The sequence below is a fragment of the Ptychodera flava genome, chromosome 17 (genome assembly GCF_041260155.1).
Source record: "Ptychodera flava strain L36383 chromosome 17, AS_Pfla_20210202, whole genome shotgun sequence".
NCBI lineage: Eukaryota > Metazoa > Hemichordata > Enteropneusta > Ptychoderidae > Ptychodera > Ptychodera flava.
In genome coordinates, this window is record NC_091944.1 from 5,225,801 (window position 1) to 5,246,968 (window position 21,168).

Sequence of the window (21,168 nt, forward strand, 5' to 3'; positions counted from 1 at the left end):
TTCCCCTCCTACAAAATATCTTCCTTTCGCCCCTCCCCAACCAACACTCCCCAGTGACTCTCTTCCCAGTAGAACCCACTCCCCCGTAACAGAGTTCTCAACTGTCCTCTAATCAATACATAATATTCTTGTTCTCACTAAAGAGTGCTATGTTTTAGTTTTATAGAAACTAAGTTCTTTTTGCATTGGAATGAAAATATTTGTTCATAATAAACTTTCACTGACAACTGTCGCCCACTATGACTTAATTAACGACTGGTAAATTAGACAGCAGGACTAGTGAAACTGCACTGCAGAGCTAGCAAACACAACAATATGAAGGGCAAACACCACAGGTAAACTTGACTACAGGACTGAGCAAACTATAGACTTCTAGAAGTAACAGCACTGCATGACTATCAAACAAGACTACAATACAAGTAAACTAGATTGCAGGACTTGAAAGCTAGACGTATGACTGAAAAACTGGACAGCAGGAGCAGTTGAACTACACTGCAGTACTGTAAACGAGACAGTAGGACTAGCAATGTAGACCACGTGACTAGCAAGCTAGACAGTAGGATCTAGGACCAGCAACTTATTGACTGCAGGACAAGTAAGCTAGTAGGCTAGACAGAAGGACTGGCAACAAAGACAGCAGGATCGACAGCTATCAAACTTGAGACAGTATACACATATTGACTGGCCATGAGGGCAACAGCATACGTCTGTACCCCGAGGGACTGTGAGTCACCCCCAAAAACAGACTGTTTCCCGAGGCCGTAGGCCGAGGGAAACAGTCTGTTTTTGGGGGTGACTCACAGGCCCGAGGGGTTAAAGACGTATGCTGTTGCCCTAATGGCCAGTCAATATGTGTTTTGTAACACACCTCATCCGTAGTCATACATAAGAACATACCATACACAAAAGTTGTCGCATGTAAGCTATATGATGTAATATGTTGGAGTGGTTCAGCAAGAAAAAGTTTTTGCCGACAGGGTCGCAATACTTCTGCAAAACGTTCAATGCACCTTTGATTATCGTCTTCGTTCGTTTCGAGTCCTTGTTTGAAACCAGAGCATTCAGTTCTTCTTCAGAAAGTAGGATAAACCGAGAAATTTCTCGACTATCGTTTCGCTCGTCCGCAGACGGCATCTTTGTTTACATTCCAGTTCACGCATGCGCCAACTGTTTTTTGACGTCAGCGGGCATCATTTTTCGGAACTGATGCCTGGCAGGCAACAGTTCCGACAAATGATGCCTGATGACGTCGTTTACGTGGATCAGCACAAAAGAACGCATCCCACGTGACTGTCAATGGCGAATTAGAACACAGACTGCGGATGAGGTGTGTTACAGTAGGATTTGTTAAACTTCATTGCAAGACTTAGTATAGCAAACAAGACTGAATGTCCACAGGGTATTGCTAGCTTTAGCATTATTCGTCTAGAAGTTATGAATATGATCAATAAATGTCATGTATTAAATATTTTCATTCTACGAGCCTTGCCTGTGTTGAGTGTAAGCCTATTACTGTACCCTCCCTACCTGTGTATGGGGTGATAAGCCCCCACGTAAGTGATCAGCAGAACAAATTAATGTTGGGATTAGGGGCAATTAACATATATAGACTGTTTTCTTTGAAATAACGTACAAAGATAGCGAGGTTACAGTAATAGGCTCATACTCGACAAAGGCAAGGCTTGTATTATGAACAAAAATTAACACATGACAGTTATTGGTCATATTCATAACTTCTAGATAAATAATGCTAACATGCAAGCTAGACGGCAAGACTGGCAAACTTGAAGCCTATATAGTTAGATAGCAAACTAGCCCACAGGACTTGAAGCTGGACAGCAAGACTGATAAACTAGACAGGGGGACAAGCTAACTAGAATTGCAAATTAATAGCATTCTAGATTACATGACTATCAATATGTATAGTAGGACTATGAGAATACATGACTTGTAAATTATAAGACACTGAAAAGGAATATCAACCTAGATCTCATATATTGCAAACAGCAGGACTACAGTTACCTAAACTATACTGCAGGACTAAGACAGGGCTCGAAATTAACTTTTTACCTTGGTAGTCCACTTGGGCTACCATTTTCTGAAGTTGGTAGCCCAGTGACAATGGCTGGTAGTCCATGAATATTTTGGTTTAGGGATACTGTACTCGTCCCAGTATAAGCCCCTGGTTCAGCAACACAAAATAGCAGTAAAACTAGGGGCTTCTACTCGAGAAACCCCATGTTATGTGTCACGAACGCTTAATTTATGCTTATTTTTGTACATTTGTAACACTTTCTATCACTTTCTAAATCGGCTTATACATCCAAAGAAATTGTAACTTTAGTAAAGAAAAACAGAAAAAAATATTCTCATGATCTTTATGAACTGGCATGTCTTGTTACACCCGAGTCTCTCTGTACAGAACGTAATACATTGATACTGATCGACAACCATAGATAAAAGACAGCGAAACTCAGCCACGATTTCCAAGCACAGTGTTTTATATTACTATTTCAAATCAAACTGATTTCACAATCTCTTGATATAGAAGAAAAAGTTTTGTGAAATTTCAGCATCAAAACCCCAAAACTTGACACAAGTACGTCTTGTATGCTGCCGATCAACAGCATAGTGTGAACTGGCATGCAAAGAGTGCACACGGAAAAGCACCTCAACATTCTAGTATCAAACGCTCTGCATCTTGTGAAACAACAACATAGCAGTGAAAATTGTAATAGTCACCAGAAAAAACTCTTCACAGATGAAAGGATAATTGCTTCAAACAAATGAAACTACATGTTGACAGCATTTAGATCGTCCAAAAGTGACGGACATCGCACGCCAAGTATTTCATGTCCCAGGCTTTGGTAGTCCGTGTGGTATACCATTTCATGGACTTTGGTAGCCCTAGGGAAAAGTTGGTAGTCTGTGGACGCGGGACTACCGCTAATTTTGAGCCCTGTAAGAAGACCATTAGAATGCACAACGAGCAAACCAAGTCTTCCATACGAGTAAACTAGACTCCAGGACCAGTAGGACTGGCAAACTACCACTGGATATCCCTTGATACTCAGGTGAGGGGATCGCTTTTTAGAATGTAATTTCTATGCTGCTTAGAGTGCACATATCTCTAGTCAAGTCACAATGCTGGAATGGACTAAACCAATTTCAAAAAGAGAGTTTATAATGATAGATTAATTTGAAAACTTGATCTTCTACAATATAGCATAGAATGTTTGTTTAACGTCTTTTGATGTTTAGATTAAACAGGTCACAATATTGCAACCGCTCTTTTTACCTTTGTGTATTTTGACAGGAGATTTTCTCTTGGAATCCTTACGTTTTCAAATTTACAGAAACCATTATCATTGCTGGTTATACCCAGTTTAGGTCCAATGTCTCCAATCTTTACACCTGGATAAGCCAAGAAATTAATCAGATATTTGTTTACATATATATGCAAGACTTTTCATGAATTTCAGTGTACCACATGTAAATAGCTACATTAGATTGAAGTTATTCATTGCAATAAAATCTTTTTGCAGTATCCTGGAATTAACAGATTATTGGTAACCATGACATAACTATGTCAATTCTTTAAGGAACAGGTAAGCTTGATAAGACAGTCACCACTTGTTAATGGGTACTTTCATTATAAGTCATTGGAGAGGATAGAGTCCTGTTCATTGATTGGGTCTGTGATTGAAAATGAGTTAAATGGTGGTGAATATGTAAGACCAACTTTGGCTGTCACCCTAATTACAAAAGGTCATTAATTGACAGGATGTTGCCAAACATTTTTATTTTCTATTATAACACTGACAGACCGCTTAGTGTTGCTGAATTATATTACGGCACTGTGAGATCAACATCTCCACCAGACGTTTCATAAAAATTAGATTCGGTATTTCTTGACATATCACTCTAAATAGGAAGGTTCATTAAACATCTAAATTAAAAAAAATAATCAACATGTCTTGATTTAATGATAAAGCAATCTGAGCTCAACAGCTGTGCCAAGTTTCATGAAATTTGATGAACCATTTCTTGACATATCAGCCTAATTAAACAATCCATTAAATATGCAAATCGGCATTTAATTGGCATGATACTTCTACATCTCTTTGCACAGCATAACACTTCTGCAAGATCAACATCTGTACCAAGTTTCATCAAATTTGACGTTGTACTTTTGGCGAGAGCCACTAATTAGGAAAGTTCTTTAAATATGCAAATTAGCAATTAATTCGTATGACAATGCTAATTATCTTTTGCAGTATTATAAGACTATGTGCTAAAAATTTGTACCAAGATTTATCAATTTTGCTATAGTATTTCTAGATATATCATCCTAATTACAAAAATTCATCAAATATGCAAATTAGCAATTTATTGATGCAAAACATATCATTGTGTGCTATCAGAGCTCTGTATGACGAACATCTTTACAATGTTTCATCAAGTTTAGTGCAGTCACTCTAGAAACAGAGTTCTTTTTCAAAAGGTCATTGTCAGTGACATAGTCCCCGCTTTGTTTATAAAATTGCCGTCACACAATTATATAGGGTTGGATCACAAAACAAATCAACATGCATATAATGATATAGGGAGTAATCCTTTTACCAAGTTTGAACGAAATCGCTCCAGGCATCTCTGATAAATTTGCGTGAACGGGCGGACAGATACAAGGAGGACGCAGTGACATGACCAAGCCTGATAAGTCCCCTTTGACGATGTCCGTTGGGACTAACAAGGATTTTTGAATCATTAAGACCTGAGAATCCTGTTTTTATGTACGTCTTCAACAAGATGTCACATTTGTCATAGTCCTAGTTCAAAGAGTTTAATTTACCTGAAGTACTGAAGACAATAACTAAAAGCATTCGGGGGTTCATTATCGACAATATATACACATACCTTGTAAAAGTTCATGATTATCAAATCTTCTCAGCGGTACAATGAATGCATGAACACCATATTTCTTCCCTTGCGAATACAACTGGGCCATCAATACACAACAGTTTGCTGACCTACCCACTGAAATGAACATCCATGTGAAAAAGTTTCTATGCTTTTGTTACATTATTAAACATTGAAGTTATTACCAGCACAAAATCAATATTTAACTCTGAGTGTGCCGATGGCACAAATGTGATAAAGAACATGAAGGTATATTTTTCAAAGAAGTTTGCTATTTGAAGGCAGTAAGGAAGACATTCTGAACCTTTAATGAAAATACACATATGATGCTTTATTGGCATGCACAGTGCACATACACATTGATTCTTGGCCTGTCTATCAGGACAGTGTAAATTAGCTTCATACAAAAAATCCTAAGCATGACTCATTAATCTGGGGCTTGCGATGAGAAATCATCCGTTCTTTCTTCATTTATACCTTTCTAGGCATTTATTTTCCCTTTCCAATGCACTATTGAAAGGTCACATGCTGACTATTTGCATCACAATACAATGTTTAGACAAGATGTGAACTGAAAATGGGCCGTGTTTCAGCAGACAAGCCGCAGTTGTCTGTAATTGACACTTATCTTTGACATTAATGCCAGGTGTTTGTTAAAATTGTTATAATTAATATCATGAACAAGTAATTTATCGTGCACAGCTTCGAAACCAAAACTGCTGAGTATACATATCATTGAATCATTGCCATATGTAGCCAGTTTAATTGCCTTTGGTCAAGTCCTTCAAGTTTTATGTGCTAATTTATGACATCTCAGTAAATATGCAAAATTGCAATTACCTGAGGTGAAACTGCTAAATATCATACACAAATGTTACATCATCATATCATTAACATTGTAAGTTTATCAACTCTGGTCATGTCCTTCTATTCTTTAGTTCCTAATTAATAAAAGTCATTTAAATAGAAAATTAGGAATTTCTTGATTTAAAAACGCAATATGGCTTTCATTCATATTATATCACAATATCTTCAATACAGACAGTACCTCTATGTTTGCCAACTTTGTTCTAGTCTATCCGGATATATATTCCCGATACAGAAAGTTTATCAAATTTGCAGACCTGTTATTGGCTGACGTAAAAGTGCTAAACAACTTTGACTGGTGATATACGATATTGTTTTCTATGTATACAGAAAGTTTCATCAACTTTGGTTCTGATGGTTCTTTGTTCAAGATGTAATAATCTATTCCAAAGTGATAAGAAGTTTGTTAAATTTGTAAATTAATAATTAGCTCATGAAAAAATGCAAAATGACTTTCATTACTGATATATTGTAGTACCGGTATCTTTAATGCACAGAGCAAGTTTTATCAAATTTGGTCATGTCAATCCAGATATATCCCTTATTAGAAAATTTTGTTAATGGGAAATGTAGTAACTAGCCTTGTGTAAATATGCAAAATGACTTTCATTAGTGTTATATCATAGTATCTTGAATATACATAGTCAGTCAAGTCAAAGGAGATATATCCCCAATAAGGAAAGTTAATTCAAAATGCAAAGGAGCAGTGCCATTGGCATTAGCTTCTACATCACTTTGGAATCTGTCATATCATTAATTAACATAAGAAGATTCATAAGCTAAGACACGGTGATTCTGAGAATATGATTTCTGAAAAAAAGCAAATTATTATACTCATGTCTGCCACATCCACCAAAAACTAACCAGGTCTTATTGCCATTTCCAAACAGATTCTCTACAGATGTTCTGATCTGATAAGCCATTCTTGAGATATCATGCCAACAGACAGACAGACAGACAGACAGACAGACAGACAGACACAATCACCAGCCAATATATTAAACTAGTTTTATTTTCATGTTTTTCTTTACAAATTAGTCAGTTGATTACTTACAATATCCTGGCCACCATTTTGTAGAAGTCAGTGTTGGTGAATTAATGATGAATTCTTGGTTGCTGGGGTCAAAGGTTGCAGTTGTCTCCAAGCCTCTGACAAAAGTTCCTGTTTAGGAGATGTTACTAAATGGATAAAATTTTTCATAGAGAGGTCATTTGCAGAACACAAGAGATCAATTGAAGGATTAGACTCTGTTCACAAATATGGTGAGGGGACTGGAGGAATTCAGGGGGATTTGGAAATTCTGTGGGGTAGTGGAGAGGGCTTGAAAGTTTTGCTCTGCCTATAGGGGAGGCTTGAAAATATTTTGGTTCCTGGTTGAACAATTTGATGTCATCCAATGGTTCTTATGTTCGTAATAATTAAACAAAACTTAGAACCACTAAGTGAGTGCAGAGATCCTTTGGCAATATTTTTATGGCAGAAGAATCATTATGGCTCATTACTTACAGACCCCTTACATACACAGACATTTGGCAATACTCCAGATACTCTTAGGGCAGAAGAATTCAGTATTGCTCATACTTGCAGACCTCCTATAAAGAGAGACATTTATCAACAGCCTGCGCAGAAAAATGCTATGCCTATAGTGTCTTTGCCATCTGTCTCTCACACTGGTTGGACACTTATACAGGCAGGCTTACAAAAAATCTTGAAACATTAAAACCTATTAGACGAGTGGTTTCTGAGACGATCATTCATTACCTACGCAAAGTACTTAGAATGTCGAAAGTCCCTCGTGCCTTTTCAATGTATTGTTTGTGTACGTGTGTGGGGGATTCGCAAGCGTTGCACCGAGGGCGCGAGCTGGGAATTCCGCAGACACAAGAACTGTTCTCTTTTGCAGTACTTGGCTTTTTATTAATTATTCTTAGGATATGACCCTAAGAAAAAGGGCGGAGGCAGAGGCAGCATAACCATTCTTAAACTTACCATGTCCAAGTTCGGTCTGCACATATGAGCCAATGATTTCATAATTCAATGCCTTTGGCAGCCATTTCTTTTTCTGAGTTTCATCAGCTTGTGTCTGTAGCATGGGTATAACTATTCCATCATGTACAGAAAATATGCTTTTTTCCATGCGTAGAGCAGTCCTAGATAGAAAAAAGCAAATTATCCATCAACTCACCAAAATAAGGCAAATACTGTGACTAAGAAAGGAGATCATGTTTTTTACAAAAAAATTGACATAAGCTATTAGCATATCAACAATATTGTGCAGATTTGTTCAAAATTTGAAAACAATAACAATGAATTGATAGTCTAGGAATCCCTTAAGTGAACAAAATTTCAGGGCAATAGTTTTTGAGAAACAATTTTTTTACCAAAACTGCTACAAAGTGATCAGGAATTAAAATGTAATGCATGCATAATGTGCACTATACAGCAATCTAATGCGCTATCGTCTGAATGCATATTTTTGCAATTATATGATTGCCAGATTTTTTGTAATAATGTTAATGGTTCTCTTTCATAGTGATGATCCTTGAAAATTCACTGTAACAAAACAATTTTCAGATATTCCAGCAGTCACAACAGTATTTCTTAGGATCAAACACCGGTAATAATCGCAAAAGAAGGCATTATGAAACTTAGGGACACACCATACAATGAGCGTGAAAAAAATCCTGATAATTGTTGAGTTAGTGCGTCCCCTTGCAATACGGTGAGCTGAAAGTGCAGTTGCCTCCGCAAATGGCACTGGAAACAGTGAAAGGTTTGGAACAAACACGCATTAATCAGTACAGTCACTATAGAGCATAGGAAAAATCTATTATTCTCAATGGCAGATGAATAGTGGCAGAACCCTATGTCAAGAGAGTCCCAGTGCTGCACCATAGTTTGTATGAGGGTTTAATTGCCATCCACATCACTGGACTCTTTATAGACACTCATGGAGTGACATGTAGAGCAGATAACATTTCAGCATGCACTCATGCGAATACCCTGAGTACACTGCACTCTTGGAGTTGTGTCATTTGTCACAAAAGAAAATACAAAAAAGCGATATCCAGTATAACTCATTTTCGGAGTCTAAAGTTTGGCGGAATGATATGAATCAAGTTCCTACTTTTGTAATGATTAGCTTTGATGTCATTGAGTATTTATAGGTTTATTATGTCACACACCCCGTTCTGATTGGGTAAATTTTTATCTATTTTTACAAGTCAAAAGATAGCATATTTGCTGAATTGGTCTCACTCAAGCTTTTCGCTACAATTGTGGGAAAGAGCAGTGTAAAACATTTTACATTTTGACACTTTACTTTACATGGTCTTTAAAATGCTAAATTCTTTACAAATAAGTATCAAAGCATAAGCGGCAGAGAGAGCATTATGTTTGCATGAGTGAACCTCTGCCTATCATAGCTGGCCATGACTTGATCGTTAAGGAAAGAAATACCTTGGAAGACACTGGGGTCTGAAAATATCCAAACTTTCGGAAATGTAATCTTTTCCTTACTTTGGCACAAATATTATCGCAGCTATTGCTTTTGAAATCTCCCATACCCAAGTGCCCAAGTACTGTTTCTCTGTCAAGATGTACAGCTTGTAGGTGACGATTTTCAAAATGTTTGTAAGCACTAGTTAATTACAAATAAAATTTGCCCTGGGAACAAGTGCTCATTAACATAAGGTTACATCGAATAAAGTTTTTGGTATACTGCACTGCAAATACCTATGGTACATGCGTTCAGGTACAAGTGATCAAGCAGTACATAATGCGTTAGAAAAAAATGTGTTTCCGCTTACAAGCCCTCAGAAAATAAAGCATGATGGTCTAATTTTTCTTAATATTTCATTCTAACTTCAGTGTGACCCATCAAAAAACAGTAAATTATCTGTGATTTTTTAAAATGGGAAAAAATATATTTTTCTTTTAATCTGGCATAAGTAAAACTAATAATATGAGATGTTGATAAAAAGTTCTTGGTTTTTACAGTGACACGGTTGCTTACTGTATGTAGATATCCTGATCAGACACATCTGTCAAATTCAGCTCTTTTAATTTCTTCACAAGGAGGGTGGATCTTCTCACAATACTTGTGTACTGTTCATCACGGCTTAGGAAGGCAGGATCCTTTTCCTTAAAGTCTTTGTCATTGAGAGCCAGAGTTTCTGAAAAACATCAAAACAATTCGGCAGCATAGTTTATCTTTAAGGTAGAACGCGCCTCCGGGAAAGATAGTCGGAGTCTCAAACTTTTACAATCGTTTCTGATCTACCACTTGTGGGGCTCATTTTAAAGCTTTTGGGGGAAGAAAAACTTTCAACGTCGTAGTTTTTCAAAAGTCCAAAATTTAATTTCCCCAATAGAGTTAATACAGGAATTGTAGCCATTTTGAATTTCTAATGCTGTAATTTGTTAATTTGGTAATTTGTTTCACTAGTTCCAGGCTTTGCACGGTGACCCCCTATTTTTATTGTTGAGTTGGTAAGAGAATGGTTGACACTTTCATTCAGGAAAGTTTGAGCAAAATTGTAAATCTTTCACTTTAGAGGCGCATTTACTATTTCAGAAAAGGATGTCTTTCAGAGTACAGCTTTTTGTGCAAATAAAATATTTGTAAGAAATTCCTTGATAACAGATTTTTTACTGGTGGAAAGAGGAATACAAAGCAATTTATGCTCCTTAACTGGCATGGAAAGTTCATTTGCTTGTTTAGCAAGCAACTAATGTTTAAGGACAAGTGTACGGACAGGGAAGTGTTTTTCTCCTCTTTGGAAGTTTTCTGATTTAGAAAAGACAGAGGCATAGGAAAGATCATAGGTAGCAAGGGCTTTTGCAGTAGGTAAGGGTTTGTAGGGAGTTGTTCACAGCCTGGGAATGAGACATGGGTGACGTTTCCTGCTGGTGGTGGTATGAGGCCTGCTGTACGGTAATCTTTCACTTTCACATCAAAGTTTTTCAACTCTCGTTAAAATCCCTCATTAACATATAAAAACACTTCTTAACACGATTGCAACTAATTTGGGATAATTGGATAGTAAAGAAATGTCGGTTTCATCTGCTTTTCTTTTTAAGTTATACACTTGTTTTTTTATGAGTTATTTGTAATATTGCAATATTCTCCTATAGAGCACCTAACACTTTTGAGAAATTTGAAAAATATGAATATCCAATTATCCCAAATTAGTTCCAATCGTGTTTCTTGTACATAAGACACACTTTCTCAGAATCAGGTAAGTTTGCTACCTCTGTATGAGGCCTACATCTGGTGGAAAAGGGTGAGGTACGTATCCCCATTGCAATATACCTTATTGGTAACAAATCAACTGAATGCTTCTTTTGGAGAAACGTTCAAGTGCTACTGTTAAACCCTCTTACAGGCATAAACTGTGGTCATGGATAATGATATATGTGGAGATGAAGTGTTCCCTATAATATTACATGTATTTTTTTTAATTCTTCTTGTTTATCAGCATACTTGGCCTCTGGCCTTTGATCATTATGTGAAAATCAAAGCTGTATACAGATGCAAATGTCAAAGTATTGCAGAAATAACCGGCAACTCAAGTAATACAAGATAGTAATTGAAAATTCAGAGAGTCTACTTTTTTAAATTCGTCTTTCCTCCGTAAGTTGATGGTTTAGAAAATGAGTTTTGAAAGGTTGAGTAAAGTGCAGGAGTTTACAACTTTTAAAACGCAGTTAAGTTCATTGTTGTGAATTCATTGGTTGAAATAAAATCATCATTTTTAGATAATAGTATACAAGGTATACAATACGGAAAGATGAAAATGAAATTCGCTTTCAACTTATTGCATAATCATTGAAAATGAGCAAAATTCAAGAGGCACATCCGTTACTGAACAACGCACTGCCCTGCCATGAAGAGCAAGGGTCACAAATAACAATATAGGGCAAAAGTTTGCTCTCCTTACAGTAAGTTCCACTCTAAAGGTTAGTATGAAGTCAGTCAAATTGATAAAAGTTTAAAGTTTGTCTTGACAAATGCTTGTTTGCACACGTACCGGACATGATGTAATATATATTAAGCCGTGGTACACAGCCATGTTGGGAGACCATACGACGCAGACACAGAGCATCGTACGCAGGGCTAGCTTATTAGATATATGCATTTGTTGTATTTTACTTCAATTGTAACTTATACGTTGAATGTATGAAACCGATAACTAAGCTTGAGCCGATATCGCCTCTCTGCATGCCCTCCCGGTGAACAACTCCCTACAAGTAATTCATGTAATTAAACTGGAGAGTCGTTTATACTTGTATTGTACACATGTATGATGTACATGTACTCACGAATATAGCGTCGTCTTCTTGTCTTTTGGGGTCCTCCGTCGACGATATAGGTCAATTCTGTCGGGTTAAAGGATGCCTTCTCCCTTTCTTGAAGCAAATCAGTGTTTACTTTATGTTTTTCACCTGCGTAAGCCGACATCATGCCATATACACTCAGATCCCTCCCAAAACCGAAAACAGCGATGCAGACGATCTCGCAGACGACATGCCTAAAGTGGATATATTGTACTCCCTAGGTGTGGAGGAATGAGGATACGTATGCTAAACCTACTTTACTCACCTCGGTCGAGGAGCTCATGTTTAATGCAGCACAAGCATGCAAGCAAATATTTGTCTTTGCAAAATCACGCCCATGCGACATAATTCAATTACTTTTACCAATAAAATGGCAAAGTCCTATAATTGACAATCTGTTAGTAAAGGATGACCCTTTTCCATGGCTTGAGTTTCACAGGATATTTTAGTACGCTTTGAACACATTGGTAAAACATACAGAAACATGCAATCGAAAGGAATTTCTCGATGAATTTAATTGCTTGTTTCAAAACAAATAGTGAAAGCTTCATATTTGATATTCTGTACGCAGAAAACTACCCTTTCTCCTCAGAGTTATGGCTTGTGTTCATTGATGGACTTTTTTGCACCAACACTATACAAATCGAAAATATCAAAATAAGTAACATCGAAAGCAATTTCTCGAAGAAGTCAGATACTTGTAGCAAAATACTATAGACGTTAGGGTGTCGACTAATTTTTGGGGACACCAAAAAACCCAAGCCCTAAGGAAAACTGCTGAACCCGACATTTTAAATTCAAAGTGGCCGCCATACCTGTCAATTCTACGGGGGAAATTTAATTTGGGATTTTCGAAAAACCAAGACGGTTCAAATTTTTCTTTCTCCAAGAGCTTTAAAATAAGCCCCCACATGTGGTAGATCAGAAAAAAATTCAGAAATTTGAGAGTCCAAAAACCTGTCCCCTAGACGCGTTCTACCTTAACGTACCTTATGGGAGCGTTTGTTTTTTTAAGGGGACGGGAGGGGAGGGGGTGGTAGAATTTAAGTTTACAGAAGTTCAGCTTTCTGCAACAACAACTACAACTTCTTCTTCCGTCACTACTTTGTCGACCAGATCTCAAAAACCGCTGCACGCAGCCATTTCAAACCTGTAGGGCTGATTTGGGTCGATCTGTGCACCTAACCTTTGAAATTTGGTCACGTGACCTGGCGCCCTTATTGGATTTTTCAGAAACCTAAAAACGGCCTCCTATGATGACCTAGGGGTCTGGTCAAATTGAAATTTTTCTCACAGCAAGCATAGTCTTAATTATTTAAAATTTGCTAATTAAATCACGAGTGGTCACGTGACCTTGACCGCTATTTAGGATTTTAAAAAATACCAATTTAATATTTAAAAATCATCTTCTCCAGAACCAACACACCGATAGAACTTAACTTTTACTCGTATAATTCTCAGTCTCGATACTTTTAACTTTGTAAAAATCATTTGGATCGGTCACGTGGTTTGGCGGCCATTTCGTTTTTATGAAAAACTCCACTTTAATCTTTACAAAAGGAAACGTTGAAATCCATCTCATTTGCATAAAAATTAATCAATCGAAATTCTGTTTACAGCATTTGTAGACTGTAGGGTAAGTGTCCTTCATGCCAAATTTTAAGGTAACAGGCCATGTCGATTTTGAGAAGATGGTGTTTCAGGAGCGCCAAGCAATTTTTTTTAATTTTTTTTAGGCCAAAGGTAACCGCGGTCCCTTGGAGTTTTTTGCCAGGATGCAGACTAGGCAAAATAATCCTTCCCCCTTTTAAGCTAACCAGAAATATCTCAGACAAGATACACTGATACTGATTATTGAATTTAACACTATATTTCTCAACAATAACATAGGAAATTACATATACAGTCGGTGTTTGCACAATTAAGAGTCTCATTCAGAATCCCACATGCCCACGAAAACCCGACGAAGTGTAGGGCGCCGCCGTTGGCGGCGCCCTACACTTCGTCGGCAGTACATTTGGAGGGCGCTCTGTTCTGCAATCTACCGAAGCAGGTTTTCGAAACGCTCTAAAAACATCGTATATTTCTTGCGAAATCAGTGGTGTTTTGCATCTAAGTTTCAGTCATCTGTTACCTAAACTGTTTTTGAGCAGTGTTCAGGTAACAAAGTGAACATTTTGTTCGTGTAAGAAGGATTTTTGTTAGTTTTGGTACCGAACAAGCCAGTATGGCCACAGCGAGTCAAGACAAAGCACTGTACGCACAGGTGGTTGCCAACCACCGGAATGCTACAGCCAGCCAAGACAGCGCTCAAGTTCTACCGCTCTTTCTCAAACAGTCAGACGTGCAACCAAGAGATAGCAGCCACTGGCTAAGAGGTGAGGAGGTTTTAGCAGCAATAGCAGAAGTCGTTACAATCGATAGTCTTGAAGGATTACAACGAGTAAGGGGATTGTGGCGAATTTATCTAAGTGATGAAGCTGACAGAACAATTTTACTTCAGCACGGACTAGCATTACGGGGTAAGTCTGTTCCACTATGGGGACGAAACCCCTTTAGAAGAGAACTGCATGAAAACTGGCTCAGAGTAACCATAAAGGACTTGCCTCTATCGCTTGATGATAGTGCGATTATGACCACTCTTAACAACATGGGCCTGCAGCTAAAAACAGACATAACTCGTCTAAAGTGGAGGTTCGAAGGCAAGCTGACTAACATCTTCAATGGAGATCGGTCTGTGTATATTGAACAGCCGAAAGCACCGTTACCAGACTTCATTAAAATCGGAACATTTTCGGCTAAGATCATTTGCAAACAACCCATGGCAAATTTCCAACAACGCTGTGGTAAATGTCTTGAGGAAGGACATTCAAGTTCCGTTTGCGCAAAGCCGATAAAGTGCAGGAAATGTTCAGGAGATGGACACATTGCAAGAGACTGTAAAACAACCAGAAAAGACACGGTCAACGATCCTCCATCAAAGCAGCGTGAAGTGCCGATACAAAGAGAAAGTACTCCAAAGACTGCAACTGTCATTCAGAAGGGTAAAGCGACCACCACATCCGACGGAAAAGAACAAAGTTCTATCATTGCTTTTTTACGGGAAAGTAAAGGAAACAAGTCGAAAACAGCTGTAACGTCAGAGAGTCTACAAGATGATAAAAACGTGACAGATGTGGACGATGAAAATGTAACTGACGTATATAATACGTCTCGAGAGGACGTCTCGAGTTATCTGCAGAATCACCGCCATTATTAACGTCAACAACTGTGAAGAAAACAGACACCAAGAAGAATCGTAAAAGAAGACGGAAGTTGCGATCCTAATGATGAACAATATCAGATTTATTACCCTGAACGTCAGGGGTTTCAATGAGAAAACCAAGCGACAACATATCTTTCGATGGCTTAAATTCCAAAAGACAGATGTGGCAATTTTACAAGAACTTCACGGAGACGGAAGAGACACTGATCTGTGGGAAAAAGAATGGTGTGGCAGAATTTTCTATTCGAAAGGTGACAATTATAGCAGAGGTACAGCTATATTGGTCCGTCAAAATTTTCACTTTGACGTTGACACTGTGTGGAACGACAATGATGGCCGAATTATCATAATAAATGGGAGTCACAATGGTTTGAAAATGTCAGTCTGTGGTATTTACGCCCCAAATGGCATGAAACAAAGAAAAGAGTTCTTCGAAAAATGCAACGATTACGTCAACGAAAATTGTTCGTACGAGAACACATTAGTGGTAGGTGATTTCAACTGTACACTGGACAAAAATATGGACAGAGTATCCAATGCAAAATCACGCCGTACAAATGACAGCTCTACAGCCGTTTTACGGAATTTCATTCAGCGTTTCAGTCTATGTGACGTTTGGCGAAAATTGCACCCAGGAAAACGTCAGTTCACATGGCGCAGACTCACACCGTCGCCAGTTCACAGCCGCCTGGACTACATCTTTCTTGCTAAGCATCTTCTTCGTCAAGTCAAGAAGACAGACATCAGACCTGCCATACTGTCAGACCATATGGCTGTATCCCTGGAGATTCAGTTAAGCGTCGACAAGAGGGGACCAGGAACGTGGAAATTCAACAATAAACTTTTGGAAAAGGAAGAATTCGTTACAAATGTAAAAGAACTTATACAGAACTGTCAACGTAAAAGCTTTGATAACAACCAAGTGAAGTGGGATTTTTTAAAAGGAGAAGTTAAAGAATATGCTATAGAATTTACGCGGAACGCGACAAAGAACTACAACAAAGCAATACCGAACCTTGAAAAGAAGCTACAAGAATATGAAAGATTAATGATCACAAATCCATCGGATGAGAATTTACAAAGATACGGTGAAACTAAGAAGCGGCTTGAAGAGCTATATACGTTATTATCAGAAGGGGCACAAATACGATCTCGTGTCACATGGATTGAAAAAGGGGAAAGAAGCACCAAGTACTTTTTAAACATGGAAAAACATAACACTGCAAATACAGAAATGAAAGAGCTGGTGAAAAGTGATGGAAAACAGGTGACAGACACAGACGGAATTCTCCGAGAACAGCGAAACTTCTACAGCGAACTGTATAAGCACAGAGAAAGTGGAATGACGTTGGACAGATTTCTATCGGACACGGTTTTACCACAGCTATCTGATTCACAGCAGGAGCTATGCGAAGGTCTTCTCACAGAAGAGGAATGCCTCCACGCGTTAAAGACCATGCAAGGAAACAAGTCTCCGGGTTGCGACGGATTGTCAGTAGAATTTTATCGTTTCTTCTGGCAAGATATTAAATATTTAGTAATTTCTTCTTTGAATGACGCTTTGATTTTTCGCGAACTTTCAACATTACAAAAGCGAGGTATGATATCTCTATTATTCAAAAAGGGCATGGAAAGTGATTTAAATAATTGGAGGCCTGTGTCATTGTTGAATATTGATTACAAGATTGCTACCAAGGTTTTATCAAACAGGCTGAAATGTGTTTTACCTTTTGTCATTGATCGTGATCAAACTGGTTACATGAAAGGACGTTATATTGGCGAAAATATACGTCTCATCACTGATATCCTTCACTATACAAAAAAGAACAACTTAGAGGGGGCAATTTTGTTTATTGATTATGAAAAGGCTTTCGACAGTGTGAACTGGAACTTCATGTTTAACGTATTGAAACGGTTTAAGTTTGGTCACAATTTTATTCAATGGGTGAAAGTATTATACACCAACATTTCTAGCCGCATTTCGTATAAAGGTTGGAATTCCGATTTTTTTTTTTCGCTTCAGAGAGGAGTACGTCAGGGTTGCCCTCTCTCTGCATTACTGTTTTTACTTGTCATAGAAGTCCTTGCATGTAAAGTTAGACAACACAAGCAAATTTCTGGTATTTCTATTCCAAATAATAACTCTGCGAAAATCTCTTTACGACAATTATTGTGAAAGATAAGAGTTCTATTAAGATTGTTTTAAATGTTATGGGGGACTTTTATAAGTGCTGTGGATTAAAAATGAGTAGTCGAAAGTCTAAAAGCAATGTGGATGGGTAAAAATGGAAAATGTACTGATAAGGTGGATGGGATTGAATGGACAAATGAACCTGTAAAAACCCTTGGAGCTTATTTTGGGTATGATGATGAAAAATGCAAAGATTTAAACTGGTCAAATAAAGTTAAAAAGCTGGAAAATATTTTACATACTTGGGGCAGAAGAAATTTAACACTTTATGGGAGAGTTGTTATTGTGAAAGTCTTAGGTATTTCGCAAATTCTGTTTTTAGCTTCAGTAATCGGTATACCCGATGAAGTGAAAGCTAAAGTGCAAAAACTTGTTGATGTTTTTATCAAAAGAAAACGTCAAATTAAACAAACGACACTGGAAAAAGACTACCACAAGGGTGGTGTCAAGAGTATCAATGTTGATAAACAGCTTCGTGCTATCAATGCCCTTTGGGTTAAAAGATTGGTTTCTGGTAAAGGCAGCATTTGGGCTGCAATACCATGACATTACTTTACTATCGATGAGTCATGTGATTTATTACAACAAAACCGATGTTGGAATTCTTTACCAAGAAATGTTTCGTCATTAATACCTATTTTTTATGTCAGAGTTTTAAATGACTGGTACATAGCATGTGATAATGTCATTACAAAACGAAATGTAACGCAAAGGTGGAGTAAGAAATATCATATTTTTTACAAGTCACTTCTAGGAGAGAATTTGCAGTATGGTTTATACACAGATAGTCAATTTATTCCAATAGACAAAATCACTTGTAAATCCATTTATCGTATTCTCCTACAGCAACAATGTTCAAACACTGACAAGTAAATAGCTTAAAAACACTTGTTCACAGTCAGATGATTTGGAAGAATATTTATTTATGTACAAGAGAAATTAAATTAAGAGAATTTCAATGGAAATTGCTACATAGGTTATTACCATGTAATAAGTATTTGTATTATTGGAAAAAAATCGATTCTGTGAATTGTAATGTATGTCAGGTTCCCGATTCTTTGGAACATAAATTTTTGGAATGCCGAGTGGCAAAACGTCTTGGGGTAAAAATTTCAATTATCATTTGTAATTTTTTGAGTAAAAATGTGGTTTTGACGAATGTTGACATTATTTTCATTTGTAATGCAGAAAAATGGCTTTGCACAAAATTCAATGGAGAAGTGATCAAACTGTTTATTTTGTTAGGAAAATGGTCCATTCATAAATATTGGCTCGGGGATGGGAAAGTACCCATAGATGTACTTTTCAGACAGGAGTGTGTTGTAAGATACAAGGTTGAGAAAGAATTACGACATGATAGCAAATTTGTAGAAGCTTTTGAAAAAATAATGAAATCTTGCTAATTATTGTAGTTTGCTTTGTACTTTTCAAGTATATTACATTTGCTGTAAGGCATGATCGATGTGAAACTCCTGGCGAATTTTAAATAAAAGATAAAAAAAAGTATTTGCAGTACAGAAGTATAAATTTGCCGAAATAAAATAAATGTTCAAATCGGGCAAAGTTGAAGCGGCGATTCCGATTAACAATTTATTTTTTTCTTTCTGACCTTAAAGCATTATCTTTCACATTTTTTCATGACATTTGGCATGACCTATACCTCTGCAGCTAAGCTACGGCCATGGCCTACACAAGAGTCGGACAGGATTGGTATGAATCGAATAATATCAGGTATGGGACCGAATTGTAACTCTAAATTTTGGAGTTGCTGTTCACCTTTGACCTCCTTTCATACTGTACCTCAGTAATTACGCAGATATCTAATTCTTGAATTGTCAATACAGCTAGTGGTCTGATTTTTTGTTAACAAGGATATGTATCGAAGGGAAGTTTTTTACAAAATGGCACGTGACTTGCAACTTCTTGTATCTTATTAATTTATGCACATATCTAATTCTGGGCTAGCCAATAGAGCTAAAGGTCAGATTTTTAGTATACATTGATAAGTACAGCAACACATTTGAATAAATGTCACATGACCAGCCACTTCCTTTACCTCATTAATTATGCACGTCTGATTTTAGATTACCAATAGAGCTTGAGGTCTGATTTTTGGTGTACAAGGATATGAATGGAGAGAAATTTTTTGACAAAATGTGACGTGAATGGCAAAATTCTGTACCTCATTAATTATGCGCATATCTAATTCTGGGCTAGCCAATAGAGCTTGAGGTCTGAATTTTGGTACACAGGGATAGCTACCAGGGAATGTTTTTTACTTCAAATTTGCATATATGCCCATAAATAAGTAAGCACAACTGCTATACACATACGTATGAGGTGGAACCTTATAGCGCTACATCCTGTACCCAATTAATCATGCGCATATCTAATTCTGGGCTAGGCAATAGAGCTAGAGGTCTGATTTTTTTTTCACAGTAAAAACTATAGGAGAAAACGTTTTTGACAAAAAAATATCTATGACTTCGATGACCTTTGAGCTCAAATATGCATATATGCCTATAAATAAGTAACCACAAGTGATACACCTTTCATATTCTGTATGAGGTTGAACCTTATAGCGCCAAATCCTTTACCTCATTCATTATGCACGTATTTAATTCTGGGCAAGCATAGAGCTACAGGTCTGATTTTGGTACACAGGGAGAGTTCTGGGAGGAAAGTTTTTTGACAAAAGGCTATGTGGCCTCGATCAACTTTGACCTCAAATATGCATAAATGCCTATAAATCAGTGAGCACAAGTGCTATACACTTCATATTTGGTATAAGGGGAATCCTATAGAGCCACATCCTGTAACTCATTAATTATGCACATCTCTAATTTTGGGCTAGAGCCTAGGTATGATTTTTTCTACACAGGGATAACTATGGGAGAAAAGTTTTTTGACAATATGTCATATGACCTCGATGACTTTGACCTCAAATATGCATATATGCCTATAAAAAGGTAACCACAAGTTCTACACCCTTCATATTAGGAATGTTGGAGGACCTTATTGCACCACATCCTGTACATCATTACTTTTGCACATTTCTCATTTTTGGCTAGGCAATAGAGCTAAAGGTCTGAGTTTTGGTACAGAGGGATAATCATGGGAATAAAACCTTTTGCAAAATATCTTGTGACCCAGAAAACCTTTGACCTCAATTTCACAAATATGTCTATAAATCAGCAACCACAAATGCCACTGCTTCTATATTCGATTGGATGAACTACCTAAATGCACTTCATCCTGTATCTCATTACATATGCATATACTTAATTTTGGGCTAACCAATAGAGGTCTAATTCTTAATATCCATCCAAAAATTTGGGAACAGTTTTTTGCCAAAATTTATAAGAGACCCAGACAACCTTGACCTCAATTTCACAAATAACAGTATACTTATAAATCAGTAACCACAAGTGCTACACCCTTTAAATTTGATGGCCTGAAGCACCTACCTCAAGGCATTGAGGTGTTATTGATTATCATTCGGGCACCTTATGCCAGTGTTTGCAGGTGCTTGGTCCCAATGAAGCTGCCTGCAGCTATAATTATAAATGATTCATACAAGAAGAC

At 37.3% G+C, this 21,168-nt stretch overlaps 1 protein-coding gene across 1 annotated transcript in view; it reads right to left on the bottom strand.

The window, feature by feature from the left end:
* The window catches only part of LOC139115227 (peroxisomal acyl-coenzyme A oxidase 1-like), a 34,145-nt gene extending 21,830 nt beyond the window's left edge, over window positions 1-12,315 (bottom strand). The window contains exons 1-6 of the mRNA XM_070677185.1: window positions 12,113-12,315; window positions 9,804-9,963; window positions 7,778-7,938; window positions 6,842-6,949; window positions 4,918-5,037; window positions 3,299-3,414 (exon numbers count right to left, since the gene is read on the bottom strand). Of these exons, the coding sequence (XP_070533286.1) occupies window positions 3,299-3,414; window positions 4,918-5,037; window positions 6,842-6,949; window positions 7,778-7,938; window positions 9,804-9,963; window positions 12,113-12,254 (807 nt within the window). The 5' untranslated portion in view covers window positions 12,255-12,315. The remainder of the gene's footprint in view (window positions 1-3,298; window positions 3,415-4,917; window positions 5,038-6,841; window positions 6,950-7,777; window positions 7,939-9,803; window positions 9,964-12,112) is intronic.
* Window positions 12,316-21,168: the final 8,853 nt, after the last annotated feature.